Below are 21,385 nucleotides of genomic sequence, written 5' to 3' on the forward strand. Positions count from 1 at the left end.
GAAGAGTGCTGATAATAATGTGTTCAATAAAATACTTGTAAGCCTTAAAATACCAGGGTATTTTGGAAGCTTTTAATGCTTTGGATCCAAAAGATGTACTATATTGATATATAGTACGTGAACTATATTGATTCTATGAAACCAAATGTATTTCGTTCTGATATTATTAAATCCAAGGACTTTAGAATAAATTTAGACCAATTCCCGTAATTTATCCGTAAATCTGAGGATCATGGACATTGTCTTCCACAACTAGGGACAGTGGTTAGACTTGAAACTAGGCTTCAGACTTGATCTCCTTTGTCTTTCCTTAGGACTTCTCCCTTTGCCTCATAGCAGCTGTAGGAACCGGCAGGAATGAGGCTTTTCCAAACAAGAAAAAAAAAAAAAAAGGATATGAGCAGCTTATTTAGTATCCTGGCAATCAGTAGGCATTTATTAAGCACCTAAAAGATGTTCTTTGTAGAGACACAAAAAAAGAAACAAAACAATCTTCTTTCATGAAGGTAAATATGCAGAATAGCAAGAATATGTAGCCATACTAACTGGGTTGGATCCCAACTCTCCTCCCTACCTTTTCTGTGATCATAGGCAAGTTACTTAACTTCCTGTGCCTCAGTTTCCTGGGGGTAGGATAATAATACCCACCTCACTGTGCTATGAATATATATGTAAGGCATCTAGGAAGTACCTGACACACAGTAAATCTTGTTATTACTATTGATCATGGTTTTATGCACTCTGCAAGGCACCCCCAGTTCTCTATTAAGCACATTCTAGCTGGATACAGAAACTGGCAAACCGGACAGAATGTAGGTAAACCTCACCATGGAGAATTAAGTGGCAAGAAGCAGAGTAATGGAGCAAATGGAAGGTGTCCAGAGCCACCTTTTAAGAAAGTATGGGTTGTGAATTGCTTAAGAAGATGGGAGGAGACAATTCGGGTGTCAGGTGTGGTGTGAGCAAAGGAATGGGAGCAAGAATGAGCACGATGTAGGCAGAAGTCTGTGGAATTGCTTGGCTGGATTAGGAGTTTTTGCCTTTGGTTGGGTGTTAAGAAATAGCGAGTTAATCAGTAGGAGGTGGTGGAAAACCTTGGAAAGTTACCAATAGCCTCAAGAATTTTCTAAGTGACATGCTCTGGACCCATTTTTTTTCTTTTAAGCTTCAAGTCCCGCAGGAAGTGCGCTTTAGAATAATTGGGGGTGGCGGGGCGGGAAGAACTATGCAAAAAACCTCGCACTTAGCACTAAATATTAGCTCCTTTTTGCCCTGAGACTGAAAGGGTACTTTTAAAAAGGAGATGAGCTAGATTAACGTAGATTTTTAACTCGTGTACAGATAAATATCCTAATTGATCAATCTGAAACCTTTTGGTCCCAGCATTGTGCTCAGTGTTTCCATTATTCATTCGCCTCCACCAGGCCTCAGCAACCGACGTGCAAAGCCAGGAGAAAAGGCTAGCGGTGAAGGGCTCTCCACGCATGCGTTAGAAGCCGCCCCAACTACCCCGCGGCGTTCTTTCTTGGAACAAAACTAGCGCGGAGCCAGGGAGCTCCGCAGTTTGCGTAGACTCGAATTTCCTCTTTTTCTGACTGTCCGAGTGGAATCCGCCAGTGGTGCCGTTCCCCTACGCAAGTTACGTTATCCGAAGTGAATGGCTGGGTGGTGCGTGTACGCCCAGAGCGTAGCACCCATTAGGAGGACGGGGTGCGGCTGCGCAGGGACCTGAGTAGGCCTGTACGCCGCTAGCGTAGTGTGGTGTCTGACGCGCCGGCCTCCGCGACGCATTTAGCGCAGCCAGCTTTGGTGAATACACGATTTGGTGCAGCCGGGGTTTGGTACCGAGCGGAGAGGAGATGCACACGGCACTCGAGTGTGAGGTAACTATAAAACCCCGATTTGTTTACATTCCCTCCCCCAGAACCGGCCCCATGCGCGGCGGATACTGCGAGTCCCGGGACGGCCGGGGGGTAGAAAGGGAGACTGGAACCTGGGAGTCGCGGCTGCGTCCCTCGGGGATCCGGGTGCTGGGTTTCCCGCAGCTGCTGCAGTCCGCGGCGGCGGCGAGCCGGGGCAAAGCTCGTGGGGCTGCGCGTGGGGCTCCGCGGCTCCTCGTGTGCGCTCTGGGCTGCAGCGGGGTTGGCGGCCGCGCTGCCTCCGCCCCGCGTGCGGCACCCGGTGCCCGACTTAGCTTCTGGAGGAGGCTGGGGAGTGAGGGAGTGACGGCTGGGCGGGCGGCGGCGGTTAGGGGGCTGCGCGCGGGCTGCCTGGGAGCCCGGGGGGGAGGATCTGCAGTCAGGTCTTGAAAGGGTTTGGGGAGGGGTGGTGTCGAACGGCCCCGGTTCTTCTCCGGACCACCCCTCCCGTGTCTTGTGGGGTCGAGCGAGGGGACCCCAGGATGGAGCCTGGGCACCGCAGTTCCGGCACCGGGAGGCTAACGGACGGTGGTGCCTGTGGGAGGCCTCGTGGGGGCTTGTTTTCTCCCCCGATCAACTGAAAAGCCGAGGCGGGGCGCCGTGGAGTTCACGTTGAAGCCCGCTGGGGTCCCTGGAGCTGAGGGCTCGGTGGGGCGGGGTCGGTGGGGGAGACCGGGTGGGCAGGGAGGGTGGCGCCGCAGCCCGGGCTTTGTTCCTGAAAGCCCTTTGGCGGACAGCGATGTGGGGCCCGGCCGGGGGAGGACGTAGGGGAATCTTCACGGCCCCCCCACCCGAGACGAGGGGTCCGCTCATCTCCTAATGCTTCTCCTTTGGGACCCCCGAGGGCTCCAGCTAAGAAAGGGGCCTTCCGCGGACGTGGGCGACAAGTGACGTTGAAGGTCTTCCTGTGGCTTCTGTAGAGAAGTGTTCACATGGGAGCCTGCCCACATGGGCCGGGCGCGAGGAAGAAGTGTCGCAGCGGGACCCGCAGCCCCTCAGTTCGAAGGGTCGTTCACTCAAGTCCCTGTTTTAAGTAAAGACTGACATTAAAACACATACATGTTTTGTTTTTAAGATGGTAGGTTTTGCTGTCGTTTTTCTTTTTTTTTCCTTTTTCTAACTTTCGTTTAATGTAACGCTGTTCCAGTACTCCAGTTTTGCCGTGGAAGTGAGTCATTTTGGAGCAACACTAGCATGTGACAGGTTTCATGTGTGTGTTTAGATGCTTATCTAAATTCTCAAACAAGCAAGTAAGATACTGGAAAAGCTGGAGAATTTAGCATGTACTTAATTTTGGTAATGTAATTGCAAACTTTAAGTCAAGGCTCACGTATTGTTACATTATTAGGACTTTCTGTTCTACAAATTTTGAATGTCTTAGGAGTCTCACTTGTTCAAGGCCTTGGGGGCCCATACCAGACAATCCACATCATCTGGCTGATCATACCTGTGGGGAGAGAAATACATAGTATCAATCAGTGGTAGTAGAATGAAGAAAATAAAACAATGTACTGGAGGACTTGTAAACTTTGTTTGATGAACCTCAGAATGATGTTTTTAAATGTATGAAAGATAGGATTACAACAGAAACCAATTATATTGAAATATTATCAATATTACCTATGTATGATGAAGTCACCCATGTTTTAGTACAGCATTAAATATCAGTAGTGGCAGGTCTATGACTAGTAAGGACTGTGATCTTTAAAGGATTTGATTTCTGGTGATAAGTATCAGATACTGTATGTGATTTTTGCCTATGTTCATAACTGAAGGAAAAGCTAAATTTTAGAAATTAACAGTAAGATATGTCTTTCTTCCCTATCAAAATTCACAAACCTGAATTTTATACACAGGTTCTGGTTAAGGACCCCCTATGCAAGAATGACTGGTGCTATTTTTAAAAAGTGTTTAGGGAAGACCTCTCTTAGGAGGTGACATCAATAATATGTTTCATGCTAATCTGTACCTGTTCTTCCTGTTAATTTATATTCCACTAGCAGATAGCTTAAAAGCTAATACAGTTCTTCCCCTTTTTTAAGCACTCATTTGAAATACTTTTAGGAGGCCTCAAGTTTTATATGCAAGTACTACTGTGCGGGGGGTGTTAGAACTGATTTATGGAGAATATACAATATAGGTATTATAGAAGGGAAATTAAACAGGAATGATCATTTGCTTTTAATTAAAAATAATTTACCTTGTTGATACTCTATATTCCCCCCTCCCCTCATTTACCCCCCAATATTGGCAAGAATTAAAGGCTTTGGAGTTCAAAACTGACCCATTGTTAACTAGTTCGGTTACTTTGAGCAAGTTGCTTTATCTTTTTATCTGAACTTGAAGTAATAAAAAAACCTACCTCACGTGTTTACTGTGACCCATTAAATGACATAATGAACCAAAGGGCTACAGATATTTAATTCATTTTATATATATATTTCAGTTCTTCAGTGGTTGAAGGACTACTTTCTGTCTTGTCCTTTCCCCTAATACTAATACTCGATTACACCCTGAATGAGGTGTAATGGTCTCTACTGAGCTTTTGCAGAGGATACAGTTGCCTGTTGTTACTGTTACTCATACGTAAAAACTAGAACTGTTTCTGCCTTGCTTGCATTTTCTAATAATTACATACATCTTGTTTTCCCTGTCAGACTAAATTCCTTGAGGGGCACATAATGCTCATGACACATTCAGTGAATGTGCAAAGCTTGGTTGTCAACCTCTTTAATTAAGTTTAAATTGTTAATTAAAACACAGCTTAAATCTAGCATTAACCCAGAGAAGTACTTTGGTAAAAATGTGAGCCCTTGTCTATGTAGTGCCTACCTTAAGAATGGAAATGCCATGAGTTTCCTTTGTTTTATATTAAAACGACATTACAGTATTACTCGACCATTTTAAACTAATAATCAGATGCAAAAGAAAGTACATAGTAGAAAAAGGAAAAGAAGTGTAGGCAATCAAAACAGAAGGCTAGTTTTTTCCTTTATAACAAGTTTTATAACCTTATAAAGTCATCTTTCATTATAAGTGAAATTCTCAAAAATATAACTAACTTTAGCCTCAAGTTTTCAAGTTAGAAAAGTGCCCAGTCTGTCCCAACAGCTTGATGCTGCCCCCTAGTGTTTGATTCCCCTTGAAGTTTTCTTGAGCTTAACTTCACCTTCATCTTTACCTTCACCTTTACCTAAAACAAGGTCTACTTAAATTACAATCAGATCCCTTAGTGCTATATACCTAGTCTATCTGGGGATCCAGATGGTTAGTGTTCCTATTAGGAAGGACATAGACATTTTGAATCGGTTAACTTTGATTGCTTTTAGCTCGCAGTTTTCCAAATAGGTGGTGAGTTTTAGGTGGAGATAACATAGTATAATTATTGATGTCACCTCCAGGTTTCCTTGCAAGAGTAGATATGGGATTTTTCAAAGCAGAGAGAGGGGTATATGCTAAAGATGTGTCTTTGAAGTTAGCTTTGTATATGAATAACAACATTTTATTAACTTAATCTAGGCTTTGCCTTGAAGAGTGATATAAAAATTTGCTTTCTGGCTCAGTTTAGTCCCATAATAACTTTGTATTGCCTTGACTGTGCTGAAAATAAAACTTGAAAATGCTAAAATCGCATGGTGAGCTTTTTTAGAAGTTCATTTTGAACTGTGGTCTTTGAAAAATGGTCTCTGAAAAATGGTCTCTAGGACCTTTAATCACGAGATTTCCTTTAGTCATTTATGTAAACTAAGGTTTCAAATTATACCAGCTATCAATATTCCATACTACTTTTTTCTTTTTCATTATTTTTTGTTCGTAAGTTGTCTGAGTGGGCCACACAGTGACTTTTAGGTTTTTCTAAAATAAGCAAATATATTCTCAATAAAAATTTACCACAGTCAGTATTCAAGTGTTCAGTAGGTATGAGGGCAATTTACAATTATAAAGTTTTAAATAATAGTAGCATTGAAATTGTTTCCAACTGCTTAATAGACCACACTTAATGTTCAGACATGTCAAAAAAACACAATTTATTGTTATATCACATAAATAACAGTGTGTCAAATTATATTTTTCTATTCTCTTATCAGAACAAGGGGGGGTTTTCGGGTTGACAGGTAAAAGGATTAGATTTTCTAATACTGGATTTTTCATGTTAAAAGTTAGAATGGGGTGGTATTTATGGGTGTAAGTATAAAATCTAAAATCTTAGTGTTTATATTTACTAAGAGTGGTAGATGATTTTTTTTAAAAATAAATTTTATTGGGGAATACTGGGGGACAGTGTGTTTCTCCAGGGCCCATCAGCACCAAGTCGTTGTCCTTCAGTCTAGTTGTGGAGGGCGCAGCTCAGCTCCAAGTTCAGTCGCCATTTTCAATCTTTAATTGCAGGGGGCGCAGCCCACCATCCCATGCGGGAATTGAACCAACAACCTTGTTAAGAACTCTGCGCTCTAACCAACTGAATCTGGTTGCCCCTCTGCGGTCTCAGCGGCAGCCCCTTGTCTTCAGTCTAGTTGTGGAGGGCACAGCTCACTGGCACATGTGGGAATTGAAACGGCAACCCTGTTCAGAACTCGCGTTCTAACCAACTGAACCATCCGACTGTCCCATTGGTAGATGATTTTATAATTACCTAATTGTATTTTATGATGATTCATATTATTCTATGTGTTACAGCTGAAAGAAAGGGAGGTACTGTATCAGATAATACTTGCCCTTGCAGTAACATTTCTAACAGCCATGTTTACCCTTGCTAATATGTGCCCTACTTTTTGGAGACCATCTTATTCAGAAAAGAGGTTTTTGGGCCTTAGGAAAGTGAATCAGAACGATGTAGGAAGTATCTTTATCCTGTTAATATAATAAGATTATGTACTTTCATAGGACCAGAAATACTGTTATTAGAAGAATTAGTACGAACTATGTGTGAAAGTTATATTTAATCCTCTGGTAATTATCTAAGACTTGCCAGTGATCACTGTAGTTTTTAGATTTTCATTCATATAGGAGGTAGAAAATCTAAAATTTAGCTTTCAGTTGTAACAAGATTACAAAGACATACACCCCACTGTTCTATTATTACTTAAATGTCTGTAAAAAGAAGAAACCATTTCAGATGTATCCTCACACTTCTTTCTGAACTTTATTGCTGAATTCACTACTGTGAATTTTTGAATTTTACGATATTGGTGTACTTTACAGTTGTCTGCTGAATTGGTAATTAAAAAGAAAAAGTGTAGATTAAGTCAGGGGTCAGCAAATTATGTCCCATGGACTAAAATTAGCCTGCTTTTGTAAATTAAATACTATTGGAACACAGCCTCCTCATTCGTTTATGTATTGTGTATGGCTACTTTTATGCCATAAAGGCAAAATTGAGTAGTTGCAATAAAGACTATACTGTCCGTAAAACCTAAAATAGTAATTATCTGATCCTTTTAAGTCTGCCAATCTTTGGATCCAGTTCTTAATATTCTATCATTATTTAACATGCCGCTGTTATTTAAAATAGTTAAATTTTCCTAGAACCTATGTGAGTAAAATGCTTTAGTAGAAAAACGTTGTCAAATATAAATTCATAGGTAATAATGTGAGTTCCCAGATATTCTTCACCTAATAGTGTAGAGGCTTTCCATCTCTTCTTCCCCTTTCCATTTTTCTTCTATAGGAGGTATACACCTTTATTTTGCTGGAGTTGGAATGTGAAATCCATGGCCTTTAACTTTGAGCTACCACCTAACACTATCATACTGTTTCTACTATTGTAGCATCTCTCACAGTTTACCTTTACTAATTTAAATAAAGGTGATTGTACCTTCCTTGTATCTCCCTCAGAGTAGGATATGTTTCATACTTGTTTTTATGCCATCTCCCCGCCTCTGTCCCTTTTCTCTCTTCCCTTTTCCTCCTCCTTTTTCCTCTCCGCCTACTTCCCTTATAAAGCAATTCATGATCACATATTTGCAGGCTTGTGAACAAATTTTTTGGTATAATAACTTAGTGCACCTATTCTGAAAGTGAATTACTACTTTATTCTGTTTATATACTTTGTGCTGTTATATAGTCTTGATGAAGGGAGCTATGGAAAGATTGATTTATATACATTGTTAATAGAATAATATTTTAATTACATTATAAAACAAAACAGTGAAACAATGTAATGTTAGAAAAACATAATGTATTTAATATTACATAATTACATATAATATTACATAGATAATAGATAACAATTAGGTACTGTGTATTATATATGATACATATATTATGAAGCAATGAGATCATGTTTACTATTCCGGTAGACCTTTTTAGTGTAGAATTGCAACTGACTTCATAACTTTTTAAATGTTTGGAACATACTTTTTAAAATTTTCATTTAACTAGGATATTCTAGTTTTTTCAAATAAAGTGAATCATTTGATGTGTATAACCAGTGTAAATAAAAAATTTATATTCAAGAAAATCATACCAATTAAAAAAAAATACTGAAGAAGGAAATAAGAAAGGTATGCTAAAATATCACTGAAAGTGATTTTAAAAAATGTTCTTTAAATTTACTGTAAATATAATATGTAGTACATAATTTATAATGTATAAAACAAGTGTTAGAGCTTTTCCTATCAAGAGTTTTACATAATACAAGTACTTGAAAGTTTTATTGAGGCTAAAATTAAACTTTTTTTAAAAAATTTGTTGGGGTGACAATTGTTAGTAAAATTACATAGATTTCAGGTGTACAATTCTGTATTTACATCATCTATAAATCCCATTGTGTGTTTACCACCCAGAGTAAATTAAACTTTCTTAGTTAACAGATAAGTATGTAAAAATTGTTTGTTAGTTCAATGGATGTTTTTATTTTCCCTAAAAAGAATGGGTGTTAGGTGCCCTACTTCTTTAGGGATGATGTTAATTTTAATTATGTTTTTTTTTAAGAAGAAAATATGTTAAATATGGGGAGAAGCAACTTCTTAAATTTAGAAATCATAGAAGAAATTACACAAAAATTCATAGGGCATGTTCATGAAAACATCTGTACATGAAAGGGAAAAAACATTGTAATCAAAATTAAAAGGCACTGGACAGAACTGAATATCTTTTTTGCAGAAAATATGCAAGTCGTGTTATATAAAAGCACATACTTGTTGACAAGAATAGACACCAGGAGTAATTCTAAAAGTATAAATAAAAATAAGGCAAGATCTTTTACTTATTCCAAAGTTAATACCAAGTATTAATGAGAATGCTATGATCATACTGGTGGCAGAATAAACAAAAGTTAATTTCTCTAGAAACCAATTTGGAAGTATGTCATGAGACCTATAAATTAAAAATTTTCGTAGTCTTTCTCAACATCTTGTAATTATTCATATAACCAAATTGAAATTAAAATGATTGCCTATTGTGATTAAAACTCTATAAATGCTTGTGAACATCTGGAAACTGTAGTCATTTTCTTCCACATGTGACGTGATTTTGTTTAACAAAAACTTTTTAAGATTTTTAATTGCTGATTTTTATTTTCAGTTTTTTTCAATCAAAGCTATACACAAATACAGTTTAAAAAATTAAATAGTTCTGTAAAGTTTTTAGGTAAAAGGAAAAAAATTAGTCACCTTGTTCATATTCTTCTGTCTAGAGAGACAAGGAATTCCTTTAGTTCCTTTAGTTGATTAGTTTGCTATTTGCTTGCACATCTCCAACATGTTCATTATTCTTTGTTCATTTTCAATTTTGCCATTTTCTTTTTAATGAAAGATGAGGATTTAGCATTCTTCCCATCTCTCCATGTACCTTCCCATTTCCTCTACCCGGTTTTCCATACAATTATATTGTAATTTTGGTTTCAACAGTATTTGGTATTGCAGTTTTTACTATAAATGTTTACAACTGAGCCATTGTAATAAAATTTCCTTTCCTGTACAAATTTGTTTTTATACTATTAACATTTTTTTCTTTTTTCTTTTTCTGTGTGCCTATGTATCACAAAATCTATCCAGCTCTGTGTATCTGAATGTAGCTCTATAAGAAAAGGAAATGTACTCTAAGAGGATTATGTTTGTAAAAGAATTTATGTAGTTTTCTTATATACTGGACATTGGTAGACTTTATAATAAAGGTGGATCGATAATGAAATTGGTAGTTTGCTAGGAAAAATTAAGTAACTTTGACATTTGAATTACACTTTTGTGAGATTCTGCTAAATGGCAAAACTGATCAGTTCACTTTGTTTAACAATTAAGAGGACTTTGATGGTTTAAAATAATTATAAGGACATTTAAAATTAATCGGAAAGCTTCCTTCGTGGGGAAGAAGCAGTCTGTGCTGTCTGCATCAAAAAATGTTAACGTTACAAAGATTGCCCTGGACATTCTGTGATTTATTTATTTATTTATTTTTTTTTTGACCTCATAGAAAGAAAAGGTAATTTTAGCTGGCAGTACTTATGAATAGCAAACTGATGCAAAATCAGAGATGTGTAACAGTGACAGGATGCTGAAAAAGGAAAACTAAGGGAAGAATGATGATGGATGGAGTGATAAAGATTTGAAGCAGTGGCAGGACCTATTAGAATGCCAGTGGTGATGAGTTAAAAGAACTCAGCTCTACAAGTTGAAGATAAATGCTTGCAGAGCTGCACAACCAGCTTTCGATATGGTTGTGCATGGATGGAATGGTTGAAGCAAGAGCAAGTTTCTTGAGACTGAGGGAACACATCTGAGGATGAGAGAGCTTGGGTTTTTGATTGAGGAATTGTCCTGGAAGCACACATTTCTCCTTTCTTTTTATGTGAAAATTTCCTCTTTGTTTTAAAATTTCCTCTTTGTTTAGTTGAGTGTTCTACTATTTGCAGCCATAGCATTCTGTTACAAAGATAGTTAAAATTAAAAAAAAAAAATTAAAAATATTACAGTAAAGATTCTTGAATTTGTGTGTCTCCTGTGCCTACGTGCAAGAGTTTCTCTATAGTATGTAGATAGAAGTGGAATTTTGGGGCTCAGTCTCAGAGATGTCAAATTGCTTCCCAAAATGGATGTACCAATACATACACCCACCAGTAGTGTAAGGTAATTTCTGTTTCTCTCCATTACATTTATGCTTAACACCTGGTATTGTCAGATATTAATTTTTACCTATTTATGTCTTGGTGCATTATATAGATTATTAGCAATCATGTTTCTGCTCAACCAACTGTCCTATTGATATCTTTTGTGTAGTTGTCTATGTAATATTGAAGTTTTTTCATATATATATATCTATATATTCTGTATATTCTGGGTAATGATCTTTTCTATGTATGGTTTATATATGCACATTGTAAATATCTTTTAGGGTATAGATTGTCATAAGCTTTCTTTATGGTATTCTTTATTGTAGAGTAATACTTAGAGAATTTAGTTTAATTAAAATTAATCAAAAATTTCCATTAAGGTTTGTGCTTTCTGTGTCTTATCTAAAAAATCTTTCCCTATTCTAAAGTCATGATATTCTTCTGTAGTTAATTCTAAAACTTGTTAAGAATTTTGTTTTTCACATTTAGGTCTTTAATCCTCTTGGAATTCACTTGTATATGGTGTGAGGAAGAACTGTTTTTTCACAATATTATTGATTCCCTTTCTGAACTCTGCTCTTTTCCTTTGGTCTGGCTGTCCCTGGGCCAGTTCTATGGTATTTTAATTAGTGTAACTTTATAAAAAGAAGTCTTTATCACCATATTAATCTTCTGAATTGTCTTGTTTGTCCTTGGGTTTTTGCTCTTCCAAATGAATTTTTGGATGAGCTTGTGCAGTTTCACCAAAAACAAACAGCTACCAGGATTTTGTTGACACTGAATTAAATTGGTATATATATACTTGGGAATACTTTATATTAATATATACCTTACGCTATTTATCTTACCCATGTAGGTGTTCAGTTTTTGCAGTTCTTTACTGTCTTTCAATAATGTCTTATACATTTCTCCTTTTAATGATCTTTTTTGGTTTCTTTCTAGAAGCCTCATAATTTTTGTTTATAACTACATTTTCTAATTTTCCACTGGACAAAAATTGATTTTTAAAAACCTTTTCATTGAAGTACAATATGTATACAGAAAAGTACAGAGTATGTATAAGTTCTATCATTTACCACAAAGTAAACATATTGGTGTTATCATTACTCAAGTCAGGAAAGAGAACATTGCCATGCTTTTTAATCCCAATTATTGCCCCTACCTTCCTTTCAAAAAGTAATCTTGGTTTAGTTTTATCTATTTTTAGCTTTATGTAAATAGAATTATGCAGTATGGTTTCTTTAGTGTTTGTCATCTTTTGCTTAGTCTAATGCTTGTAAAATTCATCTGTTAATGTGTGAAGCCATAATTTCATTTTCATTCCTGTGTAGTATTCTATTGTAAGATGATTCTGTTTTATTCACTCATTCTACTGTTGAACATTTGGCTGTTTTCCTTTATTGAGCTATGCTGAATAATGGTAATAAGAACTTTCATGTTCATGTCTCCTGGTGTCCCTGTACATGCATTTCTGTAGAGCATATACCTAGGAGTAGAATACCTATGTGAGTGGATATGCTTATGTTCAGCCTCTGGCAGATCCTGCCAAATGGTTTTCCAAAAGATATCAGTCTTTAATCCTACCAGCAGTGTATGCAAGTTCCAGTAGACTCCATATTCTTGCTTGCATCATGTAAAGGTCTTGCATATCTTTTGTTAGATTTATTCCTAGCTATTTGTTATTGTAAATGACACAGTTTTCTAATGTTATTTTCTAACTATTACTGGTATATAGAAATACAGCTGATCTTAGGTTATGTTGTATCCAGCAACTTGACTATATTAATGTATTAAATCTTAGCAATTTTTTTGATTTTCCACATACTCAGTCCTGACATTCGTGGATAATGACAGTTTCATTTCTTTCTCACAGTTACACATTTTATCATTTTGTTTCATCTTGCCTTATTGCACTGATCAGGGCCTTAAGAGCAGGGATCAGCAAACTTTTGTAAAGGACCAGATAGGAAGGAAGCCAACAATTCCTGAGTAAATGTGTAGACTCTCAAGTATTGTGCTTGAAGGGAGTCAGAGTAGTCTCGTACGTGAGTCTTGAGCAGTTTGTAGTCATTCAAAGACCTGTTCACTATTTTGATAAATTTAAAGGGGCCATTTTTTAGGGAATTGGAGAAGGAAAGAATGATTCATGAAAGAAATGTGGTAAAACATTTGTCTGGTGGATTGATAACTGCTGGGAAGTTTCTGATTGTTTTGAACATGCCTAAGTATAAACTGTTTTCCTCTCTTTTTAAATCCCTTTAGGAAAAGTAGAAATGAAGGTACATATGCACACAAAATTTTGCCTCATTTGTTTGCTGACATTTATTTTTCATCATTGCAACCATTGCCATGAAGACCATGACCATGGTCCCGAAGAGCATCACAGACACCATCGTGGAATGACAGAATCGGAGTCAAGCAAATTTTCAGTGCTGGATGCTGAAAATGAAAAAAAATACTACATTGAAAAACTTTTTGACCGTTATGGTGAAAATGGAAGATTATCCTTTTTTGGTCTGGAGAAACTTTTAACAAACTTAGGTCTTGGAGAGATAAAAGTAGTTGAGATTAATCATGAGGATCTTGGCCACGATCATGTTTCTCACTTAGATATTTTGGCAGTTCAGGAGGGAAAGCATTTTCACTCACATAACCACCAGCATTCCCATAATCATTTAAACTCAGAAAATCAAACTGTGACCAGTGTATCAAAAAGAAACCACAAGTGTGATCCAGAGAAAGAGACAATTGACGTATCTGTCAAATCTGATGATAAACATATGCATGACCGGAATCATCGCTTATGTCATCACCATTGTTTGCACCACCACCTCGATCATAATACTACTCGCCATTTTTCTAATGATTCCATTACTCACAGTGAGCGTGGGGAGCCTAGCCATGAACCTTCAACAGAGACCAATAAAACCCAGGAACAATCTGAAAGTAAGCTACCAAAAGGAAAGAGGAAGAGAAAAGGGAAGAAGAATAATGAAAATTCTGAGGTTATTACACCAGGTTTTCCCCCTAACCATGGTCAGGGTGAACAGTATGAGCATAATCGGGTCCATAAACCTGATCGTGTACATAACCCAGGTCATTCTCATGTACGTCTTCCAGAACATAATGGTCATGATCCTGGTCATGGACACCAAGATCTTGATCCTGATAATGAAGGTGAACTTCGACATACTAGAAAACGAGAAGCACCACATGTTAAAAAAAGTGCAATTTATTCAGCTGCTAGTCACAAAGATCATAATGAAGATGACCGTCAACATGAGGTAAGCATAAAATGATAGTTGCTCCATAATTCTCAGGAAGTTGTGGAGCATTTTAGGTAAAAGAAGTTTAACAGTGGAATAGTCAATCATAGTCAAACATTTGTAGGTTAATGGTCCCCAAAATAAATACATTAAGGAATTAAAATCAGATTAAAGATTTTAATCTGGATTTTCACTTGCATTATGTGTTCTCAAATTTGGGTTCTTCAAATCTGAATGTTTAAAAGTTATCAGAAAATAGGTCCCTTATTTTCATTCTTTATTTTACTCTCTTGGTTTTGACTTCTTTGGCTCCCCAAGTTAGTTTTCATGTCACTTTTAGCTGGTTTCCAGATATTTGAAGATTTAAGCCTTTTTTGTTCAGTCTTTTTTGGGAAATTACTAGACAATTTCTTTTTCATAATTATTAACTTACTGAATTAACTATGAAATGGTTCCCAGTCATTGATACAGCTCTAAATCAGGTATTTTGCACATGTGGTAGGTTTTCTCTATGTCATTTTATGATAGGGCATACTTGTTCATGATGCAGTCTTTTCTTATACCTTTGACAGATTTAGGGTGAATGCCAAGAAGATGTAATAATAGAACACTCCAATAGTAACAGGTGGTTGTGTTTTTTCTCTAAATTTTCCTGCTTTTTTGAGCATTTTCACATTTGATTGATTCCTTCTTAATTTTTTTTTAACTATACACCTTAAACACACTTTTGTTTCATTAAAGGTATATCAACACCTTTTTTATTCTAATTTTTATTACTCTTATTAAATTAGGAAAAATTGTTGAATTTGTTGTTCATATGTAGAAAAAGAAGCACCATCTAATGTGGAAAATGACCTCACCCTTTGTCGTTTATGTCTCTATTACTGAAGTATGTTTTGCATCTAAGTAAATATTTCTGTGCTGCTTCCCTGGATAAATAATCAGACATTTGGTTTTTAGTAGTTATAAACACTGATTTTCAAATAACTTATATTTTAAAATCTTACTGTACTGTTAAAAGAATATATTCGTTTATTACTGTGGATAATGTCCCAGAATTTGTTGTTGATACTAACTGGACGTTATCATTAATGTTTACTTTTTGTATCAAACTTGTGGGGTCTGCATCATCAGATCTCTTATTTTGTATTCTCGCAAGTCTGATGCATATTGGGAACTTTCTCAGGATTTATGGAAATGTTCTATGCATTGGATAGGGTAGTACTTCTTGTTGAGAACTCAGAAGAATCATTTATTTGTTTATATGTATGTTCTGATCTTATTTATTTTTGTATATTGATAAAATAATATAATGAGGTAGCAAGTCAATAACCAAGTATGCAACCTGAGTGGATGTTTGTGGAAAAAGAGGCAGTACCATTTTTTTTTTTTTTTTTGCTTTAATTTTAGATATTTGCTTTTACTATATGATGGGTTCAAAATTGTTTGCTATTTATTTTCTGCTTTGTTTTATTTTGTACTTGGAAGTACCAATGGATGAAGCTGCCTTTTTTTTCATCTTCCAGGTTTAGCATTGGGCTAGAATTCTCCAATATAATATTCCTTTGGGGTACCTTAGGCAATGAAAATGTGTATATTATGATATGTTTTAATATAAAGTTATTAAATTATTCTAAGTTTATTTAACACTGTTTTACAAGTAAGAAATCTTGAGTATTTGACAAATACACTTGACTAGGGAAGTGGTTTTTCTTTTCATTTCTTAAGAATCTTGGGAATGTAGTTGTGAGTCACCGATGGCAGAAAGTCATTATCATTCATGTATTAGAGTGGAAAATATTATTAAAATCCATAAAAGTCTTGGGTAGTAAGTTGAATAAGTATCCCTATTATAAATTCCTATCCAAAAGCTTTATTTGTAATAGGTATCTCTGTATTGCAGATTATTTTCAAATAATTAGAATATATTTTATTATAGTAGTTTTTGCATAATCTTCTTAAAATACTCTTACTTAGTTTGTTTTATCAATTTTCTTGCAGTGTTTGAACGTCACTCAGTTGTTAAAATACTATGGTCATGGTGCCAACTCTCCAATCTCACCGGATCTATTTACCTACCTTTGCCCTGCTTTGTTATATCAAATCGACAGCAGACTTTGTATTGAGCATTTTGACAAACTTTTAGTTGAAGATTTAAGTAAGGATAAAAATATGGTTCCTGAAGATAAGGCACCTATAGGGGCATCAGGTAAGAAAGATTTAAGCTTTTTCTCCAAATAGTTTCTGTACTTTTTTTTTTCTTATTATGTAGTTGAATTAGAAAATTATTCCAAGTATCACCTGCCTTTTGGTGTCTTTCAATATGTTTTAATCAAGTTTAGATATGTGTGTTTTAAAAAGATTTGGAGAATACAGGGGGCACAATACAGTTTACTTATCTCTTCTGGCATTATGGAGGAATATCTTGCTAGAGAACTAGATTAAAAAGAAAATAGTGGTTTATGATAATGGATCCTTCTTGATGGGTAAATGTAAATAATGGGACCCCGATTAAAGTTATTTGGTGTTCTGACTGCCTAACATTTAGCAGGCTTGAGGGCCTCTGGTGAAAAGCTAAGATTATTAAGTTTTTAAGGAAGTAAAAAGGGAAGCCAGTCTGGTTAAACTCTAGAAATGTCTCAGAAATGCCAGTATTTGGTATATGAACTTTATCGTAGGCACTTCTAGAGAACTTCAACTAAGTGATGTAAAACCAAAACTATTTTAAAACTTCTTTGTAGGCTCTTTTTTTCATATCTAGTTGGCTGACTACCTCCACTTTGATGTTCACAGGTACTTCACACTTAATATTTCCAAACTTTATTCCATACACAATTTGTACCTCTTACTGAATTCCAAATGCCATTAAAATCCATGCTTTTGAGACTATCAGAAAACTTTGACTTTTTTCTTTTATGTTTCTTTTTCATTTCCCTTTCCCTTGTATGTTGTCAAGTTCAACTGAGTCTTCTCTTAAATATCTTCTAACTCTATTCACTCTGTCATAACTTTAGTTCAGGTCCTTCTTGGTTCTTTATTGAATTGCTGAAATAAGTTCATAATCTTTCCTGCTGTATTCTTGTCCCCTTTCTAGGTTATCCTTAGCACTTTTGCTAGATTTATCTTTCTAAAATGCAAATGAGATTCTCTGACATAGAGTTGTTTTTTTTTCTTTTTAATGATAGCTAACATTATATTTTTATTTTATATATTAACAACCAACAACTGCAGGTACTGTTCTAAACTCAATTCATTTACTCCTCACAACAGTCTTATGAGGTAGAGGATATTATCCTAATAACTTGGCCAAGGTCTCAGTGCTAGTAAGTGATAGTGATAGGATTTGGGTCTAGGAAGTTTAACTATTACTATGTATTTACTAAGTGCTTTACTTGTTTTTTTTCCTTTTCACTAAACTTTAACAATATAGTATTACATGAGGGAGCTATTCTATAATTCTTATTTTTAAAGATAAGGAAGCTGGGGTATAGACAAATTTAATAACTTGACCCAAATTCCCTGGCCTGACATGATAGAGCCCACCAACCCTAAGGTTTGTATGATAAATCCTCTGGGCAATTAATCACTAAGCTGTTATCTTTCAAATTTAGTTAGTGCTTTACAGTTGTTGCCATATGTCTTTACACTAATAGTTTTCATTAGTTCTCTAATATTTTTCTTTATATCTTTTATATTGTAAGTAAGCAATAATATCTGAGAACAAGGATTTGATGTGATGTGCTAGTTATATTTTTTCTATGTGTATTTTAGGAAACTGCTGCATTATGCTATATTGATCAAACTTCAGAGTCCTTTACTTGGCCAGTTAGGCTTTCCAGAATATAATCCCTGCCTACCTATCTTTCCATTCTTATCCCCACCATTCATTTCTTTCTTTTTAGCTCTAACATAACAAACTCCTGATAATAGATTATGCTGTTTCTCCCTCATTCCTCTTCTGCCTTTTCACATAAGAAACCTCTTTACTTGACTGACTACTATGATTCCTCAAAGATTCAGCTCAAGGATTTGCCCCTCTGGGATGAGTTACTGATCATCCTAGGATTAATTAAGTCCCCTTTCTTGATTCCATCATAGTACAAAGCTTGGGGGATTTAATAATTAGATCAGTTATCTGTTTTTATTGGATTTGAGTCACTTAAAGGAAGTGGCTGGGTCTTTCATCTCAGCCCTAGTGCCTGAGATAAAGGACACTTTGAACAAAAAGTAAGCACTCATAATGATCAAATGATAATTGCTTAATATTAGTCTATAAGATTTCAGTTATAACCCAGGAAAGACATTTATTGAAAATGAGTCTTTGGAGATCACCTTATGAGTGTATCAGTCAGCCTAATGTACTTAGATAGTACGGTATTCTCAGAGTGAGTTGAGCTTTTCATGAACTTCATTGTGTGCAAAATCATGTTGAATGCAGTACTGGTTGAAATGCCCAAGTTTTAAAGAGTTTTCCCAGTATTCTGACTAGAGGAAATACTGTATAGCATGTTTACTACCTTCGAAAGATTTTTAAATTGATTAAAATAAAATCCTAGGACTAACAAGGATCCTATAACTTCCAATAAAATTTTTTGTACATAAAACAGAGGGCACAATTGGTACCATTATAATATAGTTTAATTAATCCTCCATGTATATATTCCCTTGATTGACAGAATTGGAAATTATTAAAAAAATATTTTCAATGATGCTTTCAATGATTCTGCCCCTTTAAAAAGACAATTTTTTAAATTCCTTGCATACTAGTAGCTATTCAAACTGGCAACATACTAGCTACTATAATATTATATAGCTAGAAAGGACTTTAATAATCTACACTAGCATTTCTCAAACTGTGCTCATCTAATTCTATGAGATAGGTAGTACTCCAAAGTATACCAAATCAAAAAGATTTGGTAATGTTGGGTTAAACAAGTTCCCTTAGAACCTCTACAGTTCAATAAGCAAAGTGAATCTCTGAAAGGGTAACACAATATGCAGTCTTTTTCTAACTTACTTGATCATAGAACCATTTAGTATTTGTCAATGAGCCAGTACTCTTCAGAACACAATTCGCAAAATGCTTATATAGACCAATGTCCTTCTACTTACAAACTTGCATATTAAGGCACAGAAATATCGTATATTGAGGTACAGTTACTGTCTAAAATGTTTAGTAATGCCTCAAAAAGCTAAACAGAATTACCATATGACCTAGAAATTCCACTCCTAGGTATATAACCAAAGGAACTGAAAGCAGAGACTAAGATGCTTCTCTTCGCTGTTCATTACAGCATTAATCACAATAGCCAAAAGGTGGAAATAACCCAAGTGTCCATCAGTAAATGAATGAATGAAATGTGTTTACTCGCAGTGGAATATTATGCAGCCATGAAAAGGAATGGAGTTCTAATAAAATGCTACTACATGAATGAACTTTCAAAATATTATGCTGAGTGAAATAAACCAGACACAAAGACAAATACTGTAGGATTCCACTTATATGAACTATCTAGAATAGTCAAATCCATAAAGACAAAAGAAAGATTAGAGATTAACAGGGGCTGGGGGTAAGGGGAAATAAAAAATTATTAAAACTTTTTTTAAAAAAGTTTTTAAAATAATATAATGGTTGCAGAACATTGTGAATGTAATAAATGCCGCTGCTTTGTACACTTCAATGGATTAAAATGTCAAATTTTATGCTACATATATTTTGCCACAATGAAAAATACTTAAATAGCTAGGTAAAATGGCAAACTCAAAATTAAACCCAAAGCCCTGTCTTAATCCGCTGTTTTCTCAACTAAATCATAGTATTTTTAGAGAAATTTTGGCCAAGGGATTTATCACTTATGTATTTATCATAAAAGAGGATCTATAACAAAAATAAGTATAATTAAACACAAAAGAAAGAATACTAACTTTATTAATTCAAATGGCAGTCTTTCAAAATTTAACCTAATTAGGATAGAGCGAAAGAGACAAAAGATTACAAAAAACAAACAAACTTGCAACTACATAAAATTATCAGAATATATTTATACCTATTCCAATGTCCAATGTTATGTAAGAGTAAAGTTAAAGTATTTATGTTGCATCTAACATAAATTATCACTTATTTTTGCCAGTGCTAAGAAATAAGGGGTAAAGAGCTATAGTACCCATTTCAGATAAATCATAAAGGTTCCATATATTTTCTAAATATTGCAACTATTCCATCACAGCTGTTTCATTAGCAAAACAGCCCTACTATTTCCCTAAGTGTATGTTGTTATAGATATTTGTTTTCTTATACTGATTGTTAATTTTAAAAAATAATTTTAGCTTTCCAGCACTAAAAGTTTAATTAATAGCCATTCTCCTAACAACTTGTAAATGTTCAAGGAAAATTACTATCCTTTTGACCTATGAGAAATAAAGTTGTTTTGAATTTAATGTACTTAAAATATTTCAATACTACTTATTTTTAGAATAATATTTACATTTGAGCTTAAATAAACTCTAATTTCGTAGGTGTAGAAAAAAAGCAATTCGGGTAATAAAATTCTTCTGATTTCTAACCAAATTATTGTACTTTTTCGATCATAATTTATTTGGTACAAAGAAAAAAACAACAACAACAAAATACAAGGCGTCTTTTATAGAACTTATACCAAACTAACAATATGTAAACTATTAAATAAAACCAGCAAATGTTTTTTTATTTATATCCAAGATACCAAATGCAATAAATAAATAAAAAAAATTTTTTTTTAAAATGCTAAATGCCTGAAATAAGCTTCACTTATTCTGTAAATTAGGTCGCTTAAAACGTTAAAGGTCTTCAAGCTTAGGTATTCGCCAACTCCCTTCCTCATTATCTAGAGAGAAAATGCATTCTTTTAAAAAGAAGCGCTCATCTGTGGAAACTTTCTAATTAACTTGGTTCAAAGCATGTGCAAGATGGCAGTTTTCTACACTGTTTCAGCATTTTAATTGGCAGAAAATGCTTAGCGACCTATTCACAACCCCCCTCGGTAATTAAGATAGGGTCAACTCTATGAGTAAATGAGCCAATCTTGTGAAACAAATGATTTCTTCCAAACACAGTATTATAGCATATTTGGTTTACAGCAGTTTTTGAACAATAATGAGGTAGTAGTTGTGTT

At 35.2% G+C, this 21,385-nt stretch overlaps 1 protein-coding gene across 7 annotated transcripts in view; it reads left to right on the forward strand.

Annotated features, from left to right (window-relative positions):
- The window catches only part of SLC39A10 (solute carrier family 39 member 10), a 112,841-nt gene that overhangs the window by 65,080 nt on the left and 26,376 nt on the right, over positions 1 to 21,385 (forward strand). For 2 of the 7 annotated variants that reach the window (XM_074339542.1, XM_074339534.1), the window contains 2 exons: positions 13,231 to 14,252; positions 16,236 to 16,443. In XM_074339542.1, the coding sequence (XP_074195643.1) occupies positions 13,242 to 14,252; positions 16,236 to 16,443 (1,219 nt within the window). In that variant the 5' untranslated portion in view covers positions 13,231 to 13,241. Of the gene's footprint in view, positions 1 to 1,489; positions 1,884 to 2,618; positions 2,998 to 6,308; positions 6,533 to 13,230; positions 14,253 to 16,235; positions 16,444 to 21,385 lie in introns of those variants that run through there. The other 5 variants (XM_074339523.1, XM_074339527.1, XM_074339530.1 and 2 more) reach the window with 5 other exon arrangements.

This window comes from Rhinolophus sinicus, linkage group LG01 (assembly GCF_036562045.2).
Source record: "Rhinolophus sinicus isolate RSC01 linkage group LG01, ASM3656204v1, whole genome shotgun sequence".
In the NCBI taxonomy this organism is placed as follows: Eukaryota; Metazoa; Chordata; class Mammalia; order Chiroptera; family Rhinolophidae; genus Rhinolophus; species Rhinolophus sinicus.